At 36.4% G+C, this 21,775-nt stretch overlaps 1 protein-coding gene across 2 annotated transcripts in view; it reads left to right on the forward strand.

Annotated features, from left to right (window-relative positions):
- The window catches only part of RNGTT (RNA guanylyltransferase and 5'-phosphatase), a 169,530-nt gene that overhangs the window by 116,575 nt on the left and 31,180 nt on the right, over positions 1-21,775 (forward strand). The window contains exons 14-15 of one of the 2 annotated variants that reach the window (XR_002466815.3): positions 14,835-15,035; positions 19,304-19,372. Coding sequence is in view for 1 of the 2 variants with exons in the window: in XM_021545647.2 (XP_021401322.1) it covers positions 19,304-19,370 (67 nt within the window). In the remaining variant the exon portion in view is untranslated. Of the gene's footprint in view, positions 1-14,834; positions 15,036-19,303; positions 19,373-21,775 lie in introns of those variants that run through there. The other variant, XM_021545647.2, reaches the window with a different exon arrangement.

The raw sequence follows: 21,775 nt of genomic DNA on the forward strand, positions 1-21,775 counted from the left end.
AGATTATCAGCAGTTTCACCTTCTCTCATTGATAGCATAGAGAAACTCTTTGGTACATGTGGTTATCTTACAACTTCAGAGACTTTAGAAAAGAAACCTACTTAATCCCTTTTCAGGATAATTATCTAGTATCTTTGGTTTTGGAGGGATTCAAATTGTGATGATTGTCTTAAAAAAACTATGTACATGAAGGATGAGTTTTTAAAAATTAGCATTTTAAGGGCCATTTTCATTTTGAGGAAGTAAATTGGATTTTTGATATCTCTTTAATGACTTAGGATGTGCCATAGGTTTGGTGGTTCACATTTACTGTCTTTTTAACTAACACCCAGCTTGTAGCGCTTCTTTCTGGGAAAAGATGCTTGTCCTGCTGTAGAAGCACATTAAGATCAGTGAGGCTATGGGTGCATGTATCTGTCAGTGGGAAATCAGTTTGCATAATCAGGGCCTGATGAGTCAGTGGTAGTGGAGAATCCATGCTGCTACTTACCTGAGAGATAGGGAAGAGAACGGCAACTTTGGCATATGGAGCATGTGCACATATTGCACTGTGAGTGGGAATTTGTAAAGAGCATTTAATCATTTTCAGTAGAGTTTTGGTTCCATCTGACAATGTCATCTTGCTAGAAGATCTTAAAAAGGCCAAACTATTTTCACAGTTTTTATGCTTGTTGTCTTTTTACAAAGCAGTGAGTGCAAAGTACAAGCATGGTTTTGTACTGAATTCTATTCTGAAATCAAGTGTTTTATCTTAAACAGAAGAAAGGTATGTACATCACAGAAGCTGCATGATTTTTAGCATCATTGTATACATGAGAAATAAGACTTTATTTTAAATTTGAAACCCAGATTTTCAAGATTGTAAGCTGGTTCAGCTTCATATGAAATGAATCAGAATTTTTAATTTATAAATATACATCCCTATATGCATATGTGTATATGCATACGCAGGTGACAGCTGTTACATTTTACATTGTAAAATTAACAACAAGCAAAAATGTAAAGGAATCCCATTGTCTGTTATGAATCAAGTCAACTCTTTTGTTTTTTCTTCATGTTTACATACGGAAACCCTATCTACCTTTCATCACATTTCTTAATTTTAAAATTTTCCATTTTATTAAATCAGATTTTTCTCTTTTTAATTTTTTGCACTCTTCATACAAATATATTTCTTAACTGGACATTCTCCACTTCTTTTTCATACTTTATTAAGGAGATTTTCAATGCCTTGCTTTCGTGCTTTTAAGCTAGGTAGCTAAGTGGTTCTTCACCTGTACTCCACCAACCAGTGTTCCACGGCTTATAAATCACCTAGTAGTGAAGTTTATATAAGTGGAAATACAAGAGTATGTGAAGTATTTGGGGGTGGGGGGAGGGATGTTAGAGACAGTTCTAATGTTTTTTAAATATTAATAGCAATATTTTTCCTTTGCTAGTCATGCTCTCTGTTGTCAGCCTTCCAGCCTCTGAGGGTATATAGTAACAAGTTTTTGTTACAGAGTTTTAATGAGTTTGCTATTACATCCCCTCAAAAACTGTGGATGTATCTGTATCAGTTTTCCAGATGGGAAAAATGAACTATGAAATGGAGAGAAAACTCCCAGGACAGCATGGTGTATTAGTAAGAAAAGGACAGTCCTCAGCTGTACCCAGCAGATGGCATTTTTCCCCCTTATAACAACTAAATATTTTCAAAGCTATAATCTTTGGCTATTTTCATATTTAAAGTCTTTTCTTCAAAAACTACTAAAAGATTGCACTGTGGCCAAATATTTATCAGTGGATTATAAATTAATGTGTATATCTCTAAGTATAGGATAGAGAAGGTTGGATTGAGAAAGTGAAACAGGATATTGAATTTGATTATTTTATTTTTTTCCTTCTCGATGGGAAAATGTCAAAACCATCATTTCACACAGATGTTTATAAAAACACTTCACTCCTTTGGTATATATCAAATAACAAATTCTCAGGATCTTAGTCTTTTTTTTTTATCAGAAATACAGAATTCTACTTGAAAGTGGATATTCAGGAGATCTCTGGATTTGTGGCATAGAGTAAGACAGATAGTTTCAGAAGTGAATTGGATATCTCTTAATGAAGGATCTGAACTATGATCTCCCTTTCAGAAGGGGATGTTTCCTCTGGACATGGTTAACTCTCCTCAACTAAGTATCATTAACATTCTGACTTCTTAATTTGTAGTTAAAATAATCTGAACACAGTTCTCACTCAGGAGTTACTGTTGATCATTCTAGTCTCATTCAAGAAGAGAAGCAGAAATTACTCAAGTACCACTGGGCAGGATGTTTGCACTTGGTTTTTGCACAATGTCACTTTTAAAAAAATCTTCACACATTACTTGTGTGTTAAGAAAATTGTGTTTCAGAAGGTGAATTCTGTATCATGATAAACTGGAATAATTTTTTGGTTTGGAGAGGGAATGGTTTGGCATGCAAATGCTTTCTTCCAGCTAAAATACAGCTTGCTTTAACGGCAGAAGTATTAAGCTTCAGGTATTTGAATTATGTCACCAAAACAAAATGTTCAAAGCTGGTCATTTTTCTCTTTTGTTCAGCCATTTAATAAGATATGATTAATGGTTTCTGCATGGTGATAGTTTCTCTGTTGTTTACTTTAGTTTTGCTGTCATATTAAAAACAAGAGGAAGTTATTACACAATTTTTTTTCATGTATCATATGCCATTTGTTTTTCTGTAATATTCAGATACATGCAGTATGTAGGAATTTTCCATGTGTTTTCTGAAGATTATATCCTGCCTTTTCAGAGATTTAGTTTTTTGACGTTATTTGTCTGGCAAATTTTGTGTTTTGCTAGAGCCTCTATGGGCAAAAGGCATGCCTATGTCCAGACTGTGGTAAGAGGAGGGGCCATTGTTTTACACTTGTAAACACTTTCATTTGAATGAAAGTAAATTGGTACCACATATTTAAAGCATGATATAACCTGTACCAATTACTTAAAAACTTGACAAGTTGACTGGACAAGCCTGAGGAAGAGCTATGATCCATATTGACTGCAGAAAAGAACTAATACTGAAATTATATGTCACTGTCTGTTCTGCTACTTTCCTCTGTACAGACTGAGGGACTGAGGGTCATTCATTTCCCAGAGGATTTTGTACAGCATTTGGTCCAAAAGTATTTGTTGCTGAAAGCTGAGTTATGAAACGGATAACTTCTCTAAAATGAAAATTTAATGCAGAAACATTTTTAAACAGTCTAGGAATGTATAACATAAAGATGCTATAGATTAAGACTTTGCACATTTGCTTCTCTTACGTGTTTTTTTTTTTAACAGGTTGTTATTTGAACAGTGTGATCTAGTTATGTACTCTTGTTTAGTGATATGTCTTCTTGTTAAGAAGGCCTATCTCTGTTGTTGCTCAATTTGAATTATTACTTTCATTCACTAAACTTGACTTCATATAAATTTCTTGCAAGACAAAGTGCATAGATGTTTCTGACAGAAGGGCAAAATTTTGGTAATTATTCCAAGTTAATTCCTATGATGTAATAGCTCCAGAATCACACATTATTTTTTTTTTTTTTAACTTGAAAAAATCAGATGGATTTCTGAACCTTTAAAACAGCAATTCTGTCAACGGAGAAGCTGGTGGGAGTTTTATTTGGTTTCTTTTGACAAAGCCTTATCCTCAAGTTTAATTAATAAGGGGACCTGAAAAGTCAGAAATACAGAAGTTAGGGAATGATATTAGCAGTGGGAAAGGTGAGTAGCTGGAAGAAGCAGGGTGGAGGAAATCTAATTCTAGTGAGCTTCCTTCTCTACCCTCATTTTAGGTAATCTGTTATTTATTTGTTGGTACCTGTGGTTGCTTTCTACTTAAGTTTGATATAAGTAAACAAAACCAACAGTAAGAACATCCCAATCCCCATAACTCTAAGTTTCTGTAGATACTAACCAGTTTCCTATATAAGGCAAGACCACTGATAAACTTAGACAGAGGTTTATTTTCTCCACTTATTGAAAGTGGTGAAAGTGAATGTATAGTGAGGAGAATAAGCATCATTTCAACTGCAGTACAGACAGACTGACTTGGATTTACAGAACTGGCTGGGATATTGGGACAGTTGCAGAAAATCTGCTTGTACCGTGTGCAAACTTGAGAAAGTTGAGAGTTGCAAAATTATTTCAGACCCACAAACACTCAACAAATACAAGACTGCACACTCTCCCCTCCCTCAGACTATTTTAGCGTGGTCATCTTCATAACAACTTAATGAACAAGAATTCTCTAGCCTCTCTAAAAACCCTTCTTGCATTCTGATCCTAAGGAAAACAGTTTATTTTCCTTCTCTTAGTTTTCAAATGTCAAATACAGTAATTATGTTCTGTCTTAGCTTTGAGTGATTTATATCTGAATGAAATGCCTGTTTGCTCTCTGATAATAAATTTTCTCTGCCATTATAACAAGGTAGTGTTGAATGTAACTTCAAAAAAGGAGTGATAAAGATTTATCTGAAGGAACAACTGAAACGTGATTTTGCAATATTTGTATTAGTGGTCATCCGATTGATATTCTCTTACTGCTTCAGGAATGTGTTTGCCTATAACATTAACTTGGAATTTATTATTTTTCTATACATTTTAGATCGATCATGGATGAGACTTCTTCCAGTGTAAATGTCAGGTGTGAAAATTTAAAGCAATATTCTGAATTTGGAATTAAATATTTAGACAAAAAAACCTAGAATTGCAGGAACTGTCAGTGTAATCCCACTGTCACTAGTCTGTGCATGTAAAATGTAGCAGAGGAATGTCCAAAAGAAATGGAATTATTCCACAAAGAGTTGACCCCAGGGGTTGTACTGGGACCAAGCACAGAACCAGAGCACAGACCTCTGTATTAGCTAAGTAAACAGAATAACTTCAACCACTCCTAAATTGCACTTATTTTAAGAAACAAGGTTGTAAAAGAAGATATGAGACACTCAGCTCTTGGGTTTCCTAGCTGATATAAACTTGGCAGCAGGGCGTGTTAAAATGTGGTTTCCCAGCATCTATTACAGTAATATGTGCTCTACCAGTCTGTCCTTTTCTCTCTTCTGTGTCTTCTCATTACTGTGTCACTGTTTCCAGATAGATTCAATTTTGTGTTCCTGCTGAAGTTTTACTCATTTTCCTTTACTTCTCTCACCCATATTTGCATATGAGTCTTCAGGGTTGGTTTCCCAGTAAAAGCGATTATCTTTTTTTTGCTATAACTACTCCAAAGTGATTTAGGTCCTGGTTAAAATGCATAGAATTTCCATGAAATAGCTGAAATTTCATTCCTGTATGCTGATTGATAAGTTTCTCTCTTTGATGGTCTGAAGATGGTAGCTGGTATGTATGGAAAGGCAATTGCTTATGTTTTGTTATGCTTATCATAGATATATTAAAAAATAGCCAAATTTCTAGACATCAAAGTCTTTCTTTGTACTTGAGATTAACTTGCATGCTCCATCCTTGTTTTTTCTGGCTGTATTGCTTAGCCTAAGAAAACATACTTTTTTTTGTAGAGGCTGTCCTCCTTAAATCAAACCTGAATTAAGTTCACAATTTTTATAATGAACATTGTGATTTTTTTTTTCCTGTAATACTAGTACATAATTGCAGTTAGCTATATTACTTTATAAGTCTTATTATCCATGCATGTATCTTAAAAACCACCATGAGGATTTTCTGCTTGGAAAACCAAAATATACTGAACCATGTTGCACTAATTTTTTTAAGCCAGCTTTTTTTAGCAAGGGCAAATTATAGCCCAAGAGGACATGCAAAATTGCTTGGAGTAAAAAAAATATGTATTGGAGGCAGACTGCAAAATGGAAAAAACACCCCTGCTTTACTGTACATTTGTTAATTAAAAACTTAATAATTTACATTACATAAATCTTCTCAGAAAGATGTGAAAGAAGAGACAAAGGAGGTCATCCTGATACTAGTTAAATCAGTGGTTATCAACCGGGGTCTGGAAATAACCAATTTTTGTCCTGTGTGATTTGCATTTAATCATAATTGCTCTTTCATTTGTGCCCTACATAATAAAAATCAATCATTCAGTACAGTAAATGAAAATATGCTCTCTTTCTGTAATAATAATACAGACATTTTAATAAAGAATTCAATTTTTTTCCCTGCGGTTTATAGAAAAGATATATTTCTGCAAGTTGCTTATCACACAGACTTCAGCTTATTTGAATTTTTAGAGAGTGTGTCACAAAACTGAATAATAATTTTAAATAAAATCTAAAAAGCTGGCATTGGAAAAGAAGAATACTGATAGCATATGAAGACCTTGCAATATGGTTTTATTGGACAAAAATATTTCTAGAAGCAGCTCCTTAAGATGGAGCTTCCTGGTCCTCTTCCTCACACAGGGAGGTGGGTCTGGCTGCATTGGACTTCTCAGGGTGAGAACTGAGATGTGACCATGTGCCAAATGCCTGGGAAGGGGGCATGTGCCTGGCTAGTGCCCTGTGTGGGTTTAGTAGCTGCCTCAGGTTTTAACTGGAGTGGAGATCAAGGCTGCCCAGATGAAACTGGAACAGTAGTTGTGAACCTTGGAGCTTGTGTGGAGCAGAGGCATCTCAGAAGGGTTTTTTTTGTTCCTTTTTCTGTCTATCTTCCATTTCTTGGCATTGTTCAAGCTGCCATTGTCCCAGTTTCCCACTCCCGTCCTGGTGGCTCTGATAAAAGTACACTTCCCCTCTAAATTTGGGAATTGGGGTAAAAGGTCAGAGAGGGGTGCAATGTATTGAGAGGACATAGCCATCTTTAGGAATATATAGGAAACAAAACCAAGGGGCAGCTGAACATTAAAGTGAGAAATAAAGGAAAGATAGAGAAATGGATAAAGGGGTTACTGAAGGGGATGTGGCACTTCTGAAGTGAAGCAGAGCACCCTGTTTTCCCTTATAGAGAAAGGAGATTTATGGGTCAGAATTCAAAATTTTTTTTTTAACTTTTTTTTTTTTTTTTTTTGAGCAGAGTAGCACACTCAGATCACAGGGCAGTTTAAATGCCTTGTAGATTATGGATGCAATAATGAGTATCACAGTGTTGTTAGTTGATACTACAAGATAGTCCTTTATTTTGTCACACACAGGAAGCCTACATTTCTTAATATTTCAGAATGTGGAATACTACATTTATGTCTCCTACTACCGTAAGAATTTCTAGAAAAGAAATTTAATTTACAAGTTTGTGTATGACTGCTGAGGGATTTAATTTTATAATTGACAGAGGAACTAAATCTTGCACCATCTGTAAAGGTTTCAGTAATGAGCTTGAAGCAATGAGTAGAGTTCATGAGGTCTCTGACAGCCTTCCTACCTTATTTTGGGTAGTAGGTTTGTTTGCAGCAGATGGCTGTTCAGGCATTCTGGCTGGTGGCACTTGGGTCTGGATAGAGTGGCAGCTGGGTCCATAACCTATATTCCAAACAAACAATACGTTGTTCATTACAGGCTTCACCTTAGGATTGCAATCTGCATAGTCCCCCATGAACCCATACCTAAAAGGTTTATAGACTGTAATTTCAATCATTTTTCTGGTTGTGTATGATCAATTAATAAAGTATTTATTTTTAATAAATGATTAAAGTGATGTGGAGAAACAGGAAGGAAAAGAAATCAGTTGGAGTGGTCTGGCTGTGTGCATACATATGGTTAAGGGTGCTCTGCCCATGGAGGATCTTTAATGAGAAAATGGGAATTTTCATACTGTTTGTATCTCTGGTTAGTGTAGACAGGTGAATTTTGTGTCTTCTGTTTTATTCTAAGGGGAAAATTTTAGTCTTCTAGATGTTTTTATTATGCACAAGCATGTCAAATCTCTGTTTCTCTTGCACACCAGAGCAGTGTCTATGAGCTCCAGTTTAATTATGTGTTTTGTGTTTAACTATTAATCATATTTAAATTCTCACTCACTTCAACTAATTCAATGACTCCTTGTTCTTTTGTAAGAAGAATTAAATACAGATCACTTGATCAGTCTTTGGTTTGCCTTGCATTGTGAAAAGGATACTGTTTCCAACTGTTTTACTCAGGGTACCAGTGAGGTCTTGCTACCATTAGTGTGGCATGCAGGGCTCTGGAAAAAACAGGAATCTGTTGGAGCATCTGTGCTGTCAAATGAAGGGCAGAATGGGGGCAATTATAGCCAGATGAAATCACCCCATCATAACTTCCTTGCCAGTTCTTTGTCATGGTTTTTCAGTAGTAACAACCTGTTACAATTGCAGAGTATTCACATTTCCAGCTCTGCTCTTATGATTTAGAATAGTTGATAGTTGTGTGAGACAAAAATCTGGGGGTTGGGGTTTTTTTTTGTGGGTCCTTTTTTTTTTGTATATTGTTTTTGTTTGGTTTTGTTTTTTTTTTTTTCATTAGAAAGACCAAGAACAAAGGAATGACAAAACTTCACATGGAAAAAAAAAAAAATCAGTGAGCTTTGAAGATAGCCCTTTAAATGTTAGGAAATAACGGAATTCTAGTTGACAGGCTCATTCACATTACAATACATCCCTTAGTTAAAAGGTGTAAGTACCTTTCCCTCATTCATACACAAAAGAGCACACGTCATTTACTTCAGAAAGTAATGCTGAGGTGGTATGAGTGATACTAAATACAACATCAGCTTCCTTTCAAAGTGATGGACTTTGTCATCTGGCTAAAGTTGCCGGCCATTGCTTCATAACTTGCTTCATCAGCAGACTTTCTCTGTTCATGACTTTCTGATTACTAATAAATATATTAAACAATCTGTTACATAAATGGAGTAGTTGCTTGGCCTTTGCCAAAATGGGAACTGACCATTTAATTTGCCTTTCCAATCTGAAGCAGGATTTGGTCCTTAACAGTAAGAAGTGTCTTCCATATGAAAGTACTTACTGCCTATTTTTATGGGGTTTTAAATATAAATTAGTATGGAATAAGAGTGTAACAGATGCCTTTTGGCAGTCTGAATCGATTATGTCAGTGTGCTGCCTCTCCCGTCCCCCACTACTTTTCAAGCACTCTTTCATTAAAATGATCAAAAGAGAGGCAGATGCAGCCACAGTGTGAGTGCAGGGGATGTGCAACCTCCTAAGTAGCACTGCCATGTGTGGCCAAGGTAAGCGTGCTGAACAATGCTGTGCTAAAGGGTAGGGCTCTGGGAAGTTTGCAGAAAATACCCTATTTCTGTGTGTTGGATTGACTTGGATTCTTTAAAAATAGCAGTTCAGACCCTCTATATTTAAAAATGTCAGAATTTGGTGATTTAGTTCACCTTAATTATCAATATAACTCCAGAGCTTTCCTTTTAGTACCTCCCTTTTCTGTAGGGATTTTATTTTGGTGACTGAAAAACCCCGTGTGCCTGACTAAATGCCTTTATTTTTTTGGTGGGTACAAATAAATCCACTACCTTTTCAACCTCTTCAGTCTCCCTGTCTTTTTTGGTTGTTTCCTGTATTTCCACATGATTTCTCTTTTTACCAGTTTCCTACTTTGGCTATGCTTGAGATTCTTTTTCATGATCTCATTTATTTCTTCAATATCTTACTTGTTGTTAGAAATCTGTTTTTCTTAAATAGCTCTTGAAACACTGAAAATTACTTTGTGTGGACTTCAAAATTGTAATGAGATTTCGTATTTTATTGAAGTCTCATGATACAAAGCTTCACATTCTGGTATCAATTCTTCAGTTAATTCTGGTAGTTGAAGCTGCTGTATTGTGGTGTCTGTTATATTTCAAAAGATGGCCAAGGACCCTCTGGGGTCATAGACAAGAATGTGGATTTATGGTGTTCCAGTAAGACTACTGCAGAGCTGTGTGAGTGCTCTTGCTTTGTGATACATGGATAAATCTGGGCAGAATTGCATCGCAGCTAGTGTCAGGCAGCTCTTTCAGCAAATTGGGAATAGTTCCTAACTCCTGTCCTATATTTCACTGAGATGAAAGGGATGATATTCAGAAAGAAAAATTGATGTTTATGATCAGAAATAGATTCTAATAGTGAAATCTCTTGAACTACGTAATAACCTCCCAAAGGAAAAGGCAAGCAGCCTCATTTTCCAGATAATTTATGGCCAGCCTGGCCAAATTGCTCATTATACTACAGGGAGTAATATTCCATTGGTGGAGGAATGGGCATGATTATTTAATAGGTACTTTTTGTTTCTACTTAGTTTTCCTTTCTATTTTTTATGGATAGGTTATATGTAAATGTAGTCAAAATGCTTCTTTATGTTATTTACCTGTAAAACAAAGCCAAACATGCTTTTGACAAACATTAAAATATTATCAGCACTAGATATTAATGCAGCAAACAAAAAGAAGTGCTGTTTGGAAACATCTGATATTGTCGTTGTATTTATCAAGTGTGAGAATATGCCTTGAAAACAATCTCCCCGCCCGTAGGAAAGTGTTTGTGTACAAACACTCTCACACCCCCCAAAAAAAGAAATCCCGCCACAGCCAAGCACATTTTCAAAACCAGATGCAAATTAAACCCTACTAATTGAAAGTAAACCTTCATATTCATCACTTTATTCTTTTTGATTGTCTAGAATCACTATTACCTCAGATACGAGGTCACTTCAGTTTGCAGTTTCAAGTCCTCTAAATGTAATTTTTATTTCATTTGATATATAACTGTGGTGACATTGTTCAGTGGAAGTATGTCTTTCAGGGATCAGTTACTGCCAAGATTCCCATTATCAATGGTCAGTGACAGGTAGTGATTTACTGTGGGGAGTGAGGTAGTGCAGTGAAGCCTTTCAAGTACCACACATAAGAGCTGGGAGGGCAATTAGCACATAACATTGATATTGTTGCCTGAGTTGCATGTGCTTGAAAGCACCACGCTTATTAATATGACAAATGGCACATGCTATTGCAGTTGTGTTGTGGGAGGGCTGAGGGTGTTACATTCAAGTCTGTAGTTTGTGCTACCCACTGCGTTTTTCCCTGGGAATATTGTTTAGAATACACTTTTATGTTAATTGCAGTCACTGTTAACTTGGCTTGGACAATTCTGCAAATTCATAATGAAGGAGGTTTACTTACATTTCTGCAGGGTTGTTTCTTGTAGAGATTAATTTAGCATTATAAAACTCTTTGTGGTCTCTTTTTTTGTACTTTAATATATTCCTTCCCAGCCTTTTCCCTCCTTCATGTTCTCATCAGTGATTTTTGCATTTTTACTTTTTAAGTGGCAGTGCATATTATCTCTTTCAGTTCCCTCATAACTTTCTTGAGTTTGTGGTCTTATTTGAGGAAGAATGTCCTAAATCAGATATACAGTCTATTTGCCTACTCTTTACAATGATGATTATACTAGAATAGCTTGTATTTGTCCACAAAAAATATTTTCTTGCTTGACTGATGAGTCACAATTCCTGTTAGAATATTTTTCTAGCCCAAACAGGTGGTTGGTAAATGCACTATGGAAAGCAAGAGACAGCTCTTCTGTCTTGCCTGTGAAGCCTGTATGCTCCATTGTCCTTTTTCTGCGTGGACAGCTTCTGGGGAACTGTCAAGTTCTTGACTCTATATTTCTAGAAAAAGATGAAATGCATGTTGTTTGCAGGCCATATATGCATGGCAGTTTAAATTTGCAAGCTCTGTTATTGGTATTTTTCAGAACTTGTATTGGATCCTTTTATATATTTTAAAATATTGCTGTTTTAAAATATTTATTTTTAAATATTTTTTAAAATATTTATTTTAAATACCTAGTGTAGTATTTTCACTATGTTACTCTTACAATAGTCAGTGAATTACATTAATGAAATAATGATCTTTAAAAAATTAAATACAAGAAGTTAATTCTTTTGACCCTAACATCATTTTTCATAATTCTGTGTTTATTCTTTTCTGATTTTCTTCTTTTTTATATATTCCTAGAAAATACATATTAGAGTTTTAAACCAATAGGAAATGTTTATCATAACCAAGAAGTAAAATACAATTGGAATGTCACTGTAGTAGAATTCAAGTGATTCTTCAAGAAACTATTTGAGAAGCTGCTTCTCTTTCTTTGGTTATGATATTGCAGCACAGTGCAGTTTCCCCTCCCAGTTTAAGTGAACACAGGATAAAGGCAGAATATTTATCATATTTGTAAAAGACATCAGCTTCATCACATGATTATGGTGTCCTTTCTGCTGTGTCATAGTGCTGTATTTGTGCTCAGGTCGTCATGTGTATTAATGACATAGTAGAATAATGTCTTTGTACAATACAATACAAAATTTACAATGTTATGTATGAAAGGTACCTTCATCCTCAAAGCTACCCATGAAGAACATTCAATCAGTGTTAGAAAATACATGTACTTAACTTACAAAGTTATTACTTCTGTTGTCAGAGCTGTTGTTCATCTGTTTTCATGACTTTTAACAGTCATGTCTGCCCAAAATGTGCAAATGCATCCAGAGTGATTTTCAGAGACAGTTAAAAGCACATACAGAGCATATCAGTATAGTATTTCTATATGCTTATCACACAAAAGATAAATTTTTAAATTAAACATAAAACATCCATAACTAATATTAATCCCCATTTTATAGCTATTTTAAATACAGGAGTTTAGACTGTGAGTGTAGTGACAGAGATTTTCCTAAAATTTTACTCTGTCTCCCCAGTTTATATTCAAAACAGGGTGTGTTGGTGTTGCATTTTCAGCCTTAACCATGGATGTGTACACTGAGGTGGTCTTAGCAATAAAGATGCAGATGTTCAGAAGGGTCAATAACCCAGCTAGGTGTCAGGATTTTTTTTTTTCTTTACATTTTGCTTCACAGCTATTCCAATCTTGGCACAAATCTTCTAATCTGCTAGTGAAATCTTTTCACTAGCAATCTCTGTGAAGAGTGCAAATCTGCCCACAGCATACGAAGCATGAAGTTGATACATCAGTTCCCAGTGGCAGTGTAGCTACTTTTTGCTGCTTCTGACTGTAAAGTGGAAGTAATCTGTGTATTTTAATCCCTTTATTTCATCATCTCATCAGTCAAATTCCTATTTAATCATTTCTGATAGAGCAAGATCCCTCCAGGCAGACACCAAAGATGTTTCAGGTATCAATCCACTGTTCATATAAACCAGAAAAAAACCAGTCTAATCTGGAGAGAGTTCTTTCAGGTAAGAGAACAGACCACAGCAGAAGCTGTCTCTTATCCTTGGCAGAAACCAGTCAATTCCATCCATGTTGTCATTACAAGCAGAGACAGACATGCACAGTATCAAGATGAGTTTTGAAAATTTATGCAATTCTGCATGCCCTCAAATACCTTTGTGTTTATAAAATACAACAGTGAAGTTTTATTACATCCAATAAAGCTTTGGTGGCAGGCTATAGCACTTACCCAAGCTCCTAAAAGCAAACAAGCTTATCTAGAATTAAACTCATCTAGAGTCAGGTGCTCCAGTGGCTGGTGAAACAGGCAACCATCAAGAATAAACTAGAAATAAAGTATCAAAGTACTTGACTTATGTGGAGCAATGAACTACTCTTCAAGCATAATGTTTGACAAGTTAAATTTTAGGATTGCCTAATAAAATACTGCAAGACATTATTTGATAATTTGTCATCAGTTCTGGGATTTTGTGAGCACTTTTGTTGAAATGTAAGGAAGAAGTTGAATGTTCTGTTTCCTAAGGCTAGTGAGTAACTGAAGCATTGCTGTGGGCAGCTCTGTGCCCACCACTGCCTGTTGCAGGGCAGCTTTCTTCCTGAGAAACCAGACACCCCAAGCCATAAGCTTGTTCGTTGGTCATCATTTTCCTTCTACGCATTCACCTTTCCAGTGCCCGTTACCCCTTTTCAACCCTCCTACTGCACACACTGGGTTTTTCACTCCATACTCCCTGCTTTCCAAGCCTATCTGACCCCTGTGCTCTTGGCTAGAGCTGCAGGGCTGTGTCCCTGCACAATGTGTCACCAGTCTCATACCCACCAGAGCAAGCGCAGGAGCTGCTGCCTCGCACAGGAGCAAATTACTGCGTTCAGCTAATCCGCAGTAACTTGCTCCTGTGAGAGGCAGCGGCTCCTGGCTCCTCCCTGCACCTTTATTTCTCTGCCCCTTTATGGAAGCATGTGCTCCTTATGCTCTGCTCCTTTATGGAAGTCTCCTTCCATAATCTGCACAGCAGCACTAGGTAGTCTAGAGGAAAACTCACAACTGCTTTGTGTATGAACCACTCAGAAGTTAATGTGTTCAGCTCTAGTTTGGGTGGTCCTGTTTGATAACCTGAGTGGATTTTCAAGACAGCTTTTGAGTCTGAAGGGGTGGGCATTTGGGTACAGATCAGGCTGTAGTGGTGTCCTCAAGGTACACCTCCCAAAAAGATATGAAGGAACTCTTTGACGCTTACTTTTCTATCTTCACAAAATACTACTTAATGGCTGGAGCATTGGTGGCTTGGTGAGCAGTGCCTGAATTTTTGTCAGTATTATCTTGAAATCACAGAATGATTTGGGTTGAAAGGAACCTTCAAGATCATCAAGTTCTCACCACCTGCCATGGGTATGGATACTACTCACTAGACCAGGTGGCTCAAAATCCTATCCACCCTAGTCTTGAACACTTGCAGAGATGGATTGCTTCTCTGAGCAACCTGTTCCAGTGTCTCACCATCCCCACAGGAAAGAATTTCTTCCTAATAATTAATCTAAACCTGCCATCTAAATCTAAACCTGATTTAGATTCTGAATCTAAACCTGTTCCAGTTTAAAGCCATTTCCCCATGTCCTGCCATGACAGATCCTTGTAAAAAGTTCCTCTCTAGCTCTGTTATTGTCCTCCTCTTTTAGGTACTGAAAGGGTGATTCACCTTCATCTTAACACGTATTAATAAGTTAGCAGGAAGACTGTATGTGGAGAAGAGGAAATGATCAAGCTTCCTTGAAACGTGCTGCCTTCATAAAGTCCACAGCCAAGAGTCACTGCTTCCCATGGCCAAAGGCAATAGGAAGGAGGCAATGGTACTGGCAATGCCACAGCCCCCAAACAAGGTCAGCTATGCTCAGGGAGATGAACTCTGGTAAATCAGTTTATGTTGCTCCCATTCTCTAATCATTTGGTCTTCAGCCCAGAGCTCTACCCAGTGCTTTCCAGCCCAGAGGGTTGCTTTTTCACTCCTTTATACCTTCCTCATCCCTTGTGTTCTACATCCCCTGCCATCCCAACAGTGCCCTACTCCAGATTTCTTTTTAGCCAAGTTCTTAGGCCTGTCTCGTGTTTATTTGCATTAACCAACATATTCAACTGTTGCCACCACACTTTTTGGAATACATGGCCTGACCATGCCTACTCCTGTGGTCAACTTCCCCCACAAACAGCAGTACCTGGCTCCTGTACCCTGGATTTTGAAGACATTGTGTGCATTTATATCCCATAAAAGACCAAATCTAGGGAAATTTAGTAATAACTATCTAGCAGCATTTTTGTGGTACTGGAAGGGCCTCTAAGACCTTGGTATTATATTGTCAAAACTCTGAAATGGTTTGTCCTGACACTTTTGGGGTTTTTATGTAGTTTGCATTGAAATACAACTCTGCAGCCCTAACAGGTATATTGGGCTAGAGGTCTGCTCACTTGGATATATAGGAGGGGAAAGCATGGAGTGTCATGTAACATATGGACAGCACATCTTAAAGAACTACTGTTTCTTGGAGTCATGTTCCTTTCCTTCAATGTACAGGGAAAAAACGGGAATTACATAGATAATGTATTGAATGGAAGAGACTACAAATAAAATATATGACAGTCTGTTAAGCTAGGCAGCTTTGTATATTGCTACATATGCTTAAATAAAAATGAATATGTTTTGAAGTGCCAGTAAGCATTTGTATTTCTGATGATTGTTTCTCATAATTTTAAGGTAGTTATTTGAAGTGAAATTCAAAGGTAATAATTGTGCTGTGAAATTGTCATCACTGTTTCATAGCCTGGTATCAATTTTGAGCAATTACAAGTGATGTCCAACTTTTATCATGGTTTGGTGTTGATTACTGCTGATGGTGTTTTAAGAGCAGAACTGTGCAATTGTTAAACTAAGTAAGAAATAGAATGACATTTAAAAGACAGCTTTGGCATATAAGTGCTTACATGCCAACCCTGATTACTATTGAGAAGCCTATAAAAGCAAAGGGTAATTAGCTGAGAGTATTAGGAGAGAATATCTGTATCAATTTAGACACATTGATGTTTATAATAGAAAGTTAATGTTAGGTACTTAAAAGTACACCCTGGTATTGTGGTAAAGAACTCCAAAACCAGCTATGCATAGTTTGAACTTTCTGACTGGTGGGAGGTACATCTAAATGTCATTTAGAGGTCAGTTGTGCTGAGTTTCTCTGGATGAGATGGAGTTTGGCACATACTCCTCTCTCTTGCCCCTCTCCTCGATGGCACATGACTTTTTGGTACTGCCACTGGTGACTGCTGGAGGAGATGGTAACACTCTTGCTCTAGCCTGGCTTATTCAGAGCCTCAGTGATGACTCATGTCACAGCCTGCTTACCTCTCCAGGCTCTTCTGTGTCAGCTCAGCCTCTGAAATACAGAGATTATGCTTGCAAGAAAATCCCAGAGTAAAAGAATTTAGACTAGTGATGAGATTGGGTATTTTTTAATTGTTCAGACCATATAGGGCCATAAACCACAGATATTTCAGAATATTAAATTATGATCATATTGGAATGCTCATTTTACCCTTCTTGAGTTCTTAAATAGAAACTGACTATGTCCTGGTGGTATAATTTTGAACTGCAGAACTCAATAGGAATGTGTAAACTAGAGAAATATAGAATGCAAACTCTTGTTTAAGGCAGGGAGAACACAAGTAACTCTGTTCCCTAAACATTTTCCTAACATTGCATTAACATTGCTTTTTGAAGTGCTATGTACAAATAGAAAGTTGTAAGAAAAGTACTTTTTAGCAGAAGCAATGAAAAAGGAATGAATAGTAATCAGCTTGTACTTGTACTGTCTCAATATCAATCTTGTTAAGGTAGCCAAGTCTTGCAGTTCATTTGGCGTGTATATCAGTGATAGCATCTTAAAACTGTGTAGACAAATGGGCAGTCTCCTGGAAAGACCAGTCTTAAGGTTCCCTGGATGTTTGTTACTTCTAACGAAAGCAATCCTAAAGACTTCAATTTTTGATAGTCCTATATTTTTATCTGGTAAAGAAAATGGATATAACCATGTGGGAATTACCACACTGAATATCTTCTCTTTTTAAGGTCCCTTACTAGAAATACAGCTAGTGGACTGTTTTTTCTTTTCTGTCTTATAATTATGTGCAGTTCATTGTAAGAATACTTTATTGCTTTAAGGTGCCTCTCTCTGAAATATGATGTCCTACCTTGAATTCTTTTTCTAGCTTCTTTAAACCTTCTTTGCTAATTACTTCCCTTATGTTTCTTTCCATTTAGAAAACCGTAAAATATTTTCTGATTTAGCTTTATAGCTCTAGGAGAAGGATCAAAATGCTGGATTTTCCAGTTCCAGGCACCTGAATTCTGAATAAATTTGACTTACTGCAACTGAAAATGAGCTCAGTATGCTTATCCTGACTTACATATACCATTGCTAAACCATTGCCTAACAGTACAAGTCTTCCTGATGGAAACTGGCACACTTTCCCTATCGAAAGAGAGGAATCCACAGGCCTGTCCATACTATGGTTGATGTGATCTGATCCTTTCTGGTCTTTACTCTTTTTTGGGTATTTCTGTCAGTGCACTGGCAATTTTTATATACCATATCTAATTACTGAATGGTTTTTGAAGAGTGATCGTTCAAAACCCTTTCTTACTTAACTGTGTGAATGTTTTGACTTTGTAATTTTGCTGAGTTCTACCAATTCCCACTGTTGGTGAACCAGTTTAAAGTCATATACATCATATTGTTGTCAGACTGGGAAGAATCAAGATCATACTAAGGTATGTACATTCAGTGGGCTCAAAATTATTTACTGCCATCTAAGTTTCTATTTTCTTTTGTTTATGAAAACAAGCCTGGCAATGGTGAGAAATTAGTTGAAAATGACAGGTGGCTTAGTTATTATAAAAAAAAAATCGCAGTATGAATTATGAGTGTGTGTATATTTATATTTTTTTAATGTATGCTTTATAATGTAAGAAAGAGACACCACGTGTCATTGCTTAAGCTGAGTCATACCTACATTTGTACTTATTTCTGGCTATTTTATTTAATTCATATATGAGGCTTTATTGCTAGGGGGAATGGGATGTAAAATTGAAAGAAAATATAAAGTAGCAAACACTTAATGAAAACTTGGAGCTGCTGAGGATTATGATGGATTTCCAATGTCCCTTTCAATCAAAACAGAAACTCTTTCTGAGGTTTGTAATCAAAAAAGTTCTCATTATTATGAAGAACCCATATTTCAGTGCTATGCTTATGAGGCTCTAAAATGGAGGGATGATTGCTGGGCCTTTGCTTAGCAAGAGGAACGTTGTAATTATGCAGTCAGAGCAGAACACTACTCTCCTGCCCTTTTTGCTGGCCAGTGATGTTCTTGTCAGCCTGTTTGTAACAGCAGTGCCCTAATGCTCCTTTGGATGTTGGAGGTTCTGTACTGATAACATTGACTTGCACAGTATCTGCAGAAATCAAACTCTTCCAGAAGTATGAACAGGCATTTGAGACAATTTACCCACTGTCCCTCTGGATCTTGGTGGTGTATGCAACAGCTTTATTAAGATTTGAAGAGAACAGCAAGCACAAGCTGTATCTGGGGCTCTTTTTATTTAGCAAACCATTAGACCATATTACAAAGATTCTCTGGTATTTCTCTGCTTGTAGTGATGTCATTTTTGTATTGCTGTGAATACTTTTATGTGCCCTGATCCATTTTAACTGTTGGGCTTACTGCTCTGCATGTGTGTGTTTTCAATTCTATTCTCTTGCTTTCTCTTTGTATCTAATGGTCTCTAATAAATAGAAAAGGCACATACCTGCCATTCTTCCAAGTTACTCAGTGGCATCCATTACAAAGAAGCCTATGAAATGATTTTGTTGAAGAGCTGCTTGCACCATAAAGACAAATTGCTGGTGTGCATCCATCTTTAATGCACATTTTCCTTTTTTATAGTATCTCACACAGAATTGTGTAATCAGATTTACAAGGGTAGTTCTTGCTATTGTGATGAAGATTGATGCTGTGCTAGGGTTTGGTAACAATTACTGCAGATGCAGAAAAAACTTATGGATGTAAATTGATATCTTAAAAGATTCTTTTCATTTTTTAGGCTACTCACCCAGAATGTTGGTCTTCTTTATGTTGGAAACTTTGACAGACCTTTTGCACAAATTAAGGTATGATTAATAAGCTGCTATTTCAATTATTTCACTTCTTTATGATTTAGAAAACTTCAGGACTTCAAGTTATCAATATAGGTTCAGGAAAAACAATGGTAAACAGTGCTGCCTTGGTTGTTTACCATATTCTGGGTTTGCTTTTGGTTTAATCTGTGCTCTTAACTTGTCAAAGAAGTTTAGTGTTTCCAATCATCTTTAGATTAATTTTGACTCTGGTTTAGTTACCAGAAGGTTTTTTTGTCAAAGACATTTCAAAGCAAAGCTACTTTTGAAGCCATGTAGTTCTTTAAGTGATCCTTGGCAGGGAAGACACTGCAGTAAAAAACACAGATTGTTTTCCCAGTATTATTAGATTTATTATTAAAGACTCATACAATTGCTAGAAAATAATTTGTCTTTTATGTCTTATTGTTTCTTTTTCTTCATTGAAACTACAATAGCTTCGTGTTTCTAATTGCCAATTGCTAATTAGTTATTGCCATGTCACTTGCAAACAAAAATGTTTTACAAGTATATATGGACTGATTGTGGTGAGTGTCATTGATATTTTCATTAGAGCAAAGAGAGGGAGGCATTAGCATGTCAGCCATTACACTGCAATGTGGAAATGTGGTATCTGTTTTAGAATGCTGAAAATGATGTCATCTAAGATGTCTTAGATGATACCTGTAATTATTACATATTCTGCACTCTTGGATGCATTGTTCCCTCCACAATGTGCATATGCTTGTGCTTCAGAATTTTAAAAACCTTGGTTTTGTTTTACATCAAAATGAAAATAAATTTCTAATACTCAGATTATTCTTTTTCCATCCCTAATTATGTTGCTAAACAGTATTCCCAACTGTATCTAGCAAATACGTTTTATAACTTAAACCTTGGTACTGTATTAAAATTATTTTAAAATAAGAAATGCCTGCTTTTCATCTTCCTATTTCCCTTTCACTCATCTCTCCAGTTCCTACATGTGTATTATTCAGTTTGGCTAATAACCAAACAATTAAAATGTTACTTGCATGAAAAAGGTTGCTAGAAGTTTCTTAAAAAATAACCTTGTATAGTTTTGTTAATCCCTCTTCAGACCAGTGTTTCTTTAAAAACTTTATAAAAGTTAATTGTTCTCCTGTTCTAAATGAGGCTCTGTTTCTGCCTGCTCCATCCACTTATGAGAATATTAAGTAGCAAAATGGGAGGTTTTCCCCATGGCTGGGAAGAGTTTAAGTCCCCTGGGTTGGAAGTGAGAGAGAAGAGGTGGACACCCCACTGGTTTTCTGCTGCTTGCAGTCATCAATGGTACCCCTCCTAATACTTCGGGCCAAGGAGAGACCCTTCTGCTCACAGGACAGCTGCAGAGATGCTGTGCAGGATCCAGCTGCAGGATGGAGTAGCAGTCCACTTGCAAATGCTTAGGGAAAGAAGGCACTAACAGAATAAATACAAACATGTAGTCAGCTTCCTGCAATTTGCACGCAGTGTCTTCTCTGCTGGAAGTGGTATCTGCATCCTACTGCTAAATAGATTCAGTTGGACTTCCCTATCTCAGTGTACTTGAGGGATTTTCCACTATATTTTCAACATAAAAAGCCATACTATCATTGTGAGTTAAGGTATTATTTTATATGTTTTAAATTTATTGCAAAATTAATCTTTTTGGTTCAACCTAGCCCTTATGTCAAGAGAAGTGATAAGCAGCCATTCTCTATTCCTGATTTTTATCTTCCCCTCGACATTACCACATCTTGTATCCTCCAGACCACAGAAACTTAATCTATTTAATTGCTCCTGAAATCCCACCGGTATCTCAGATCAATATCCTTCTGTATTTCTATTGTTGGTTTTTTTAGAGTAGGAGATGGCATAGTGTTGAAGATATGGGCACAATAGCATTTTCTGTTGTGTCTGCAGCTCTTTATACATGGTACCATGCTTGGTAAATACCTGATGTACAGTTAATTTGAGTAAGTTAATACTGGATTTTCTGGTAATATATCACTGGTCTAGTCTCATCCTAAATGTTGCATTTGCCACAGGATAGGTTAAGTGGATAATCAAAATAAATTCCAGTTGCTGCCTTTTTAAAACAAAGCCTATTTTCCACTTAATTACTAGAGATTACAATGATAAGTTTGAATAAGCAAATTCCACAAGATGCACTCTGTAAAATATAGCTGCTTTTTGGAGCTATAGGGATATATATAGGTGTATGTTTGCACACTGTTGCTTTGCCTTGCTTCACTTTGTTTCTGGTGCTAAAAACAATGCTGCAGTGGTGAGCTGATTGGTGTGGATTATTATTACCTTCAACTAGGAAATGGCATGTAGTTAACAAAGACAAAAAGCTTTTGAAATTGAAGCTCCTCTCTGATTGCTTGAGATTCTAGATTGATTTTTGCTGCATGGCA

The sequence above is a fragment of the Lonchura striata genome, chromosome 3, assembly GCF_046129695.1.
Source record: "Lonchura striata isolate bLonStr1 chromosome 3, bLonStr1.mat, whole genome shotgun sequence".
NCBI classification, from domain to species: Eukaryota; Metazoa; Chordata; class Aves; order Passeriformes; family Estrildidae; genus Lonchura; species Lonchura striata.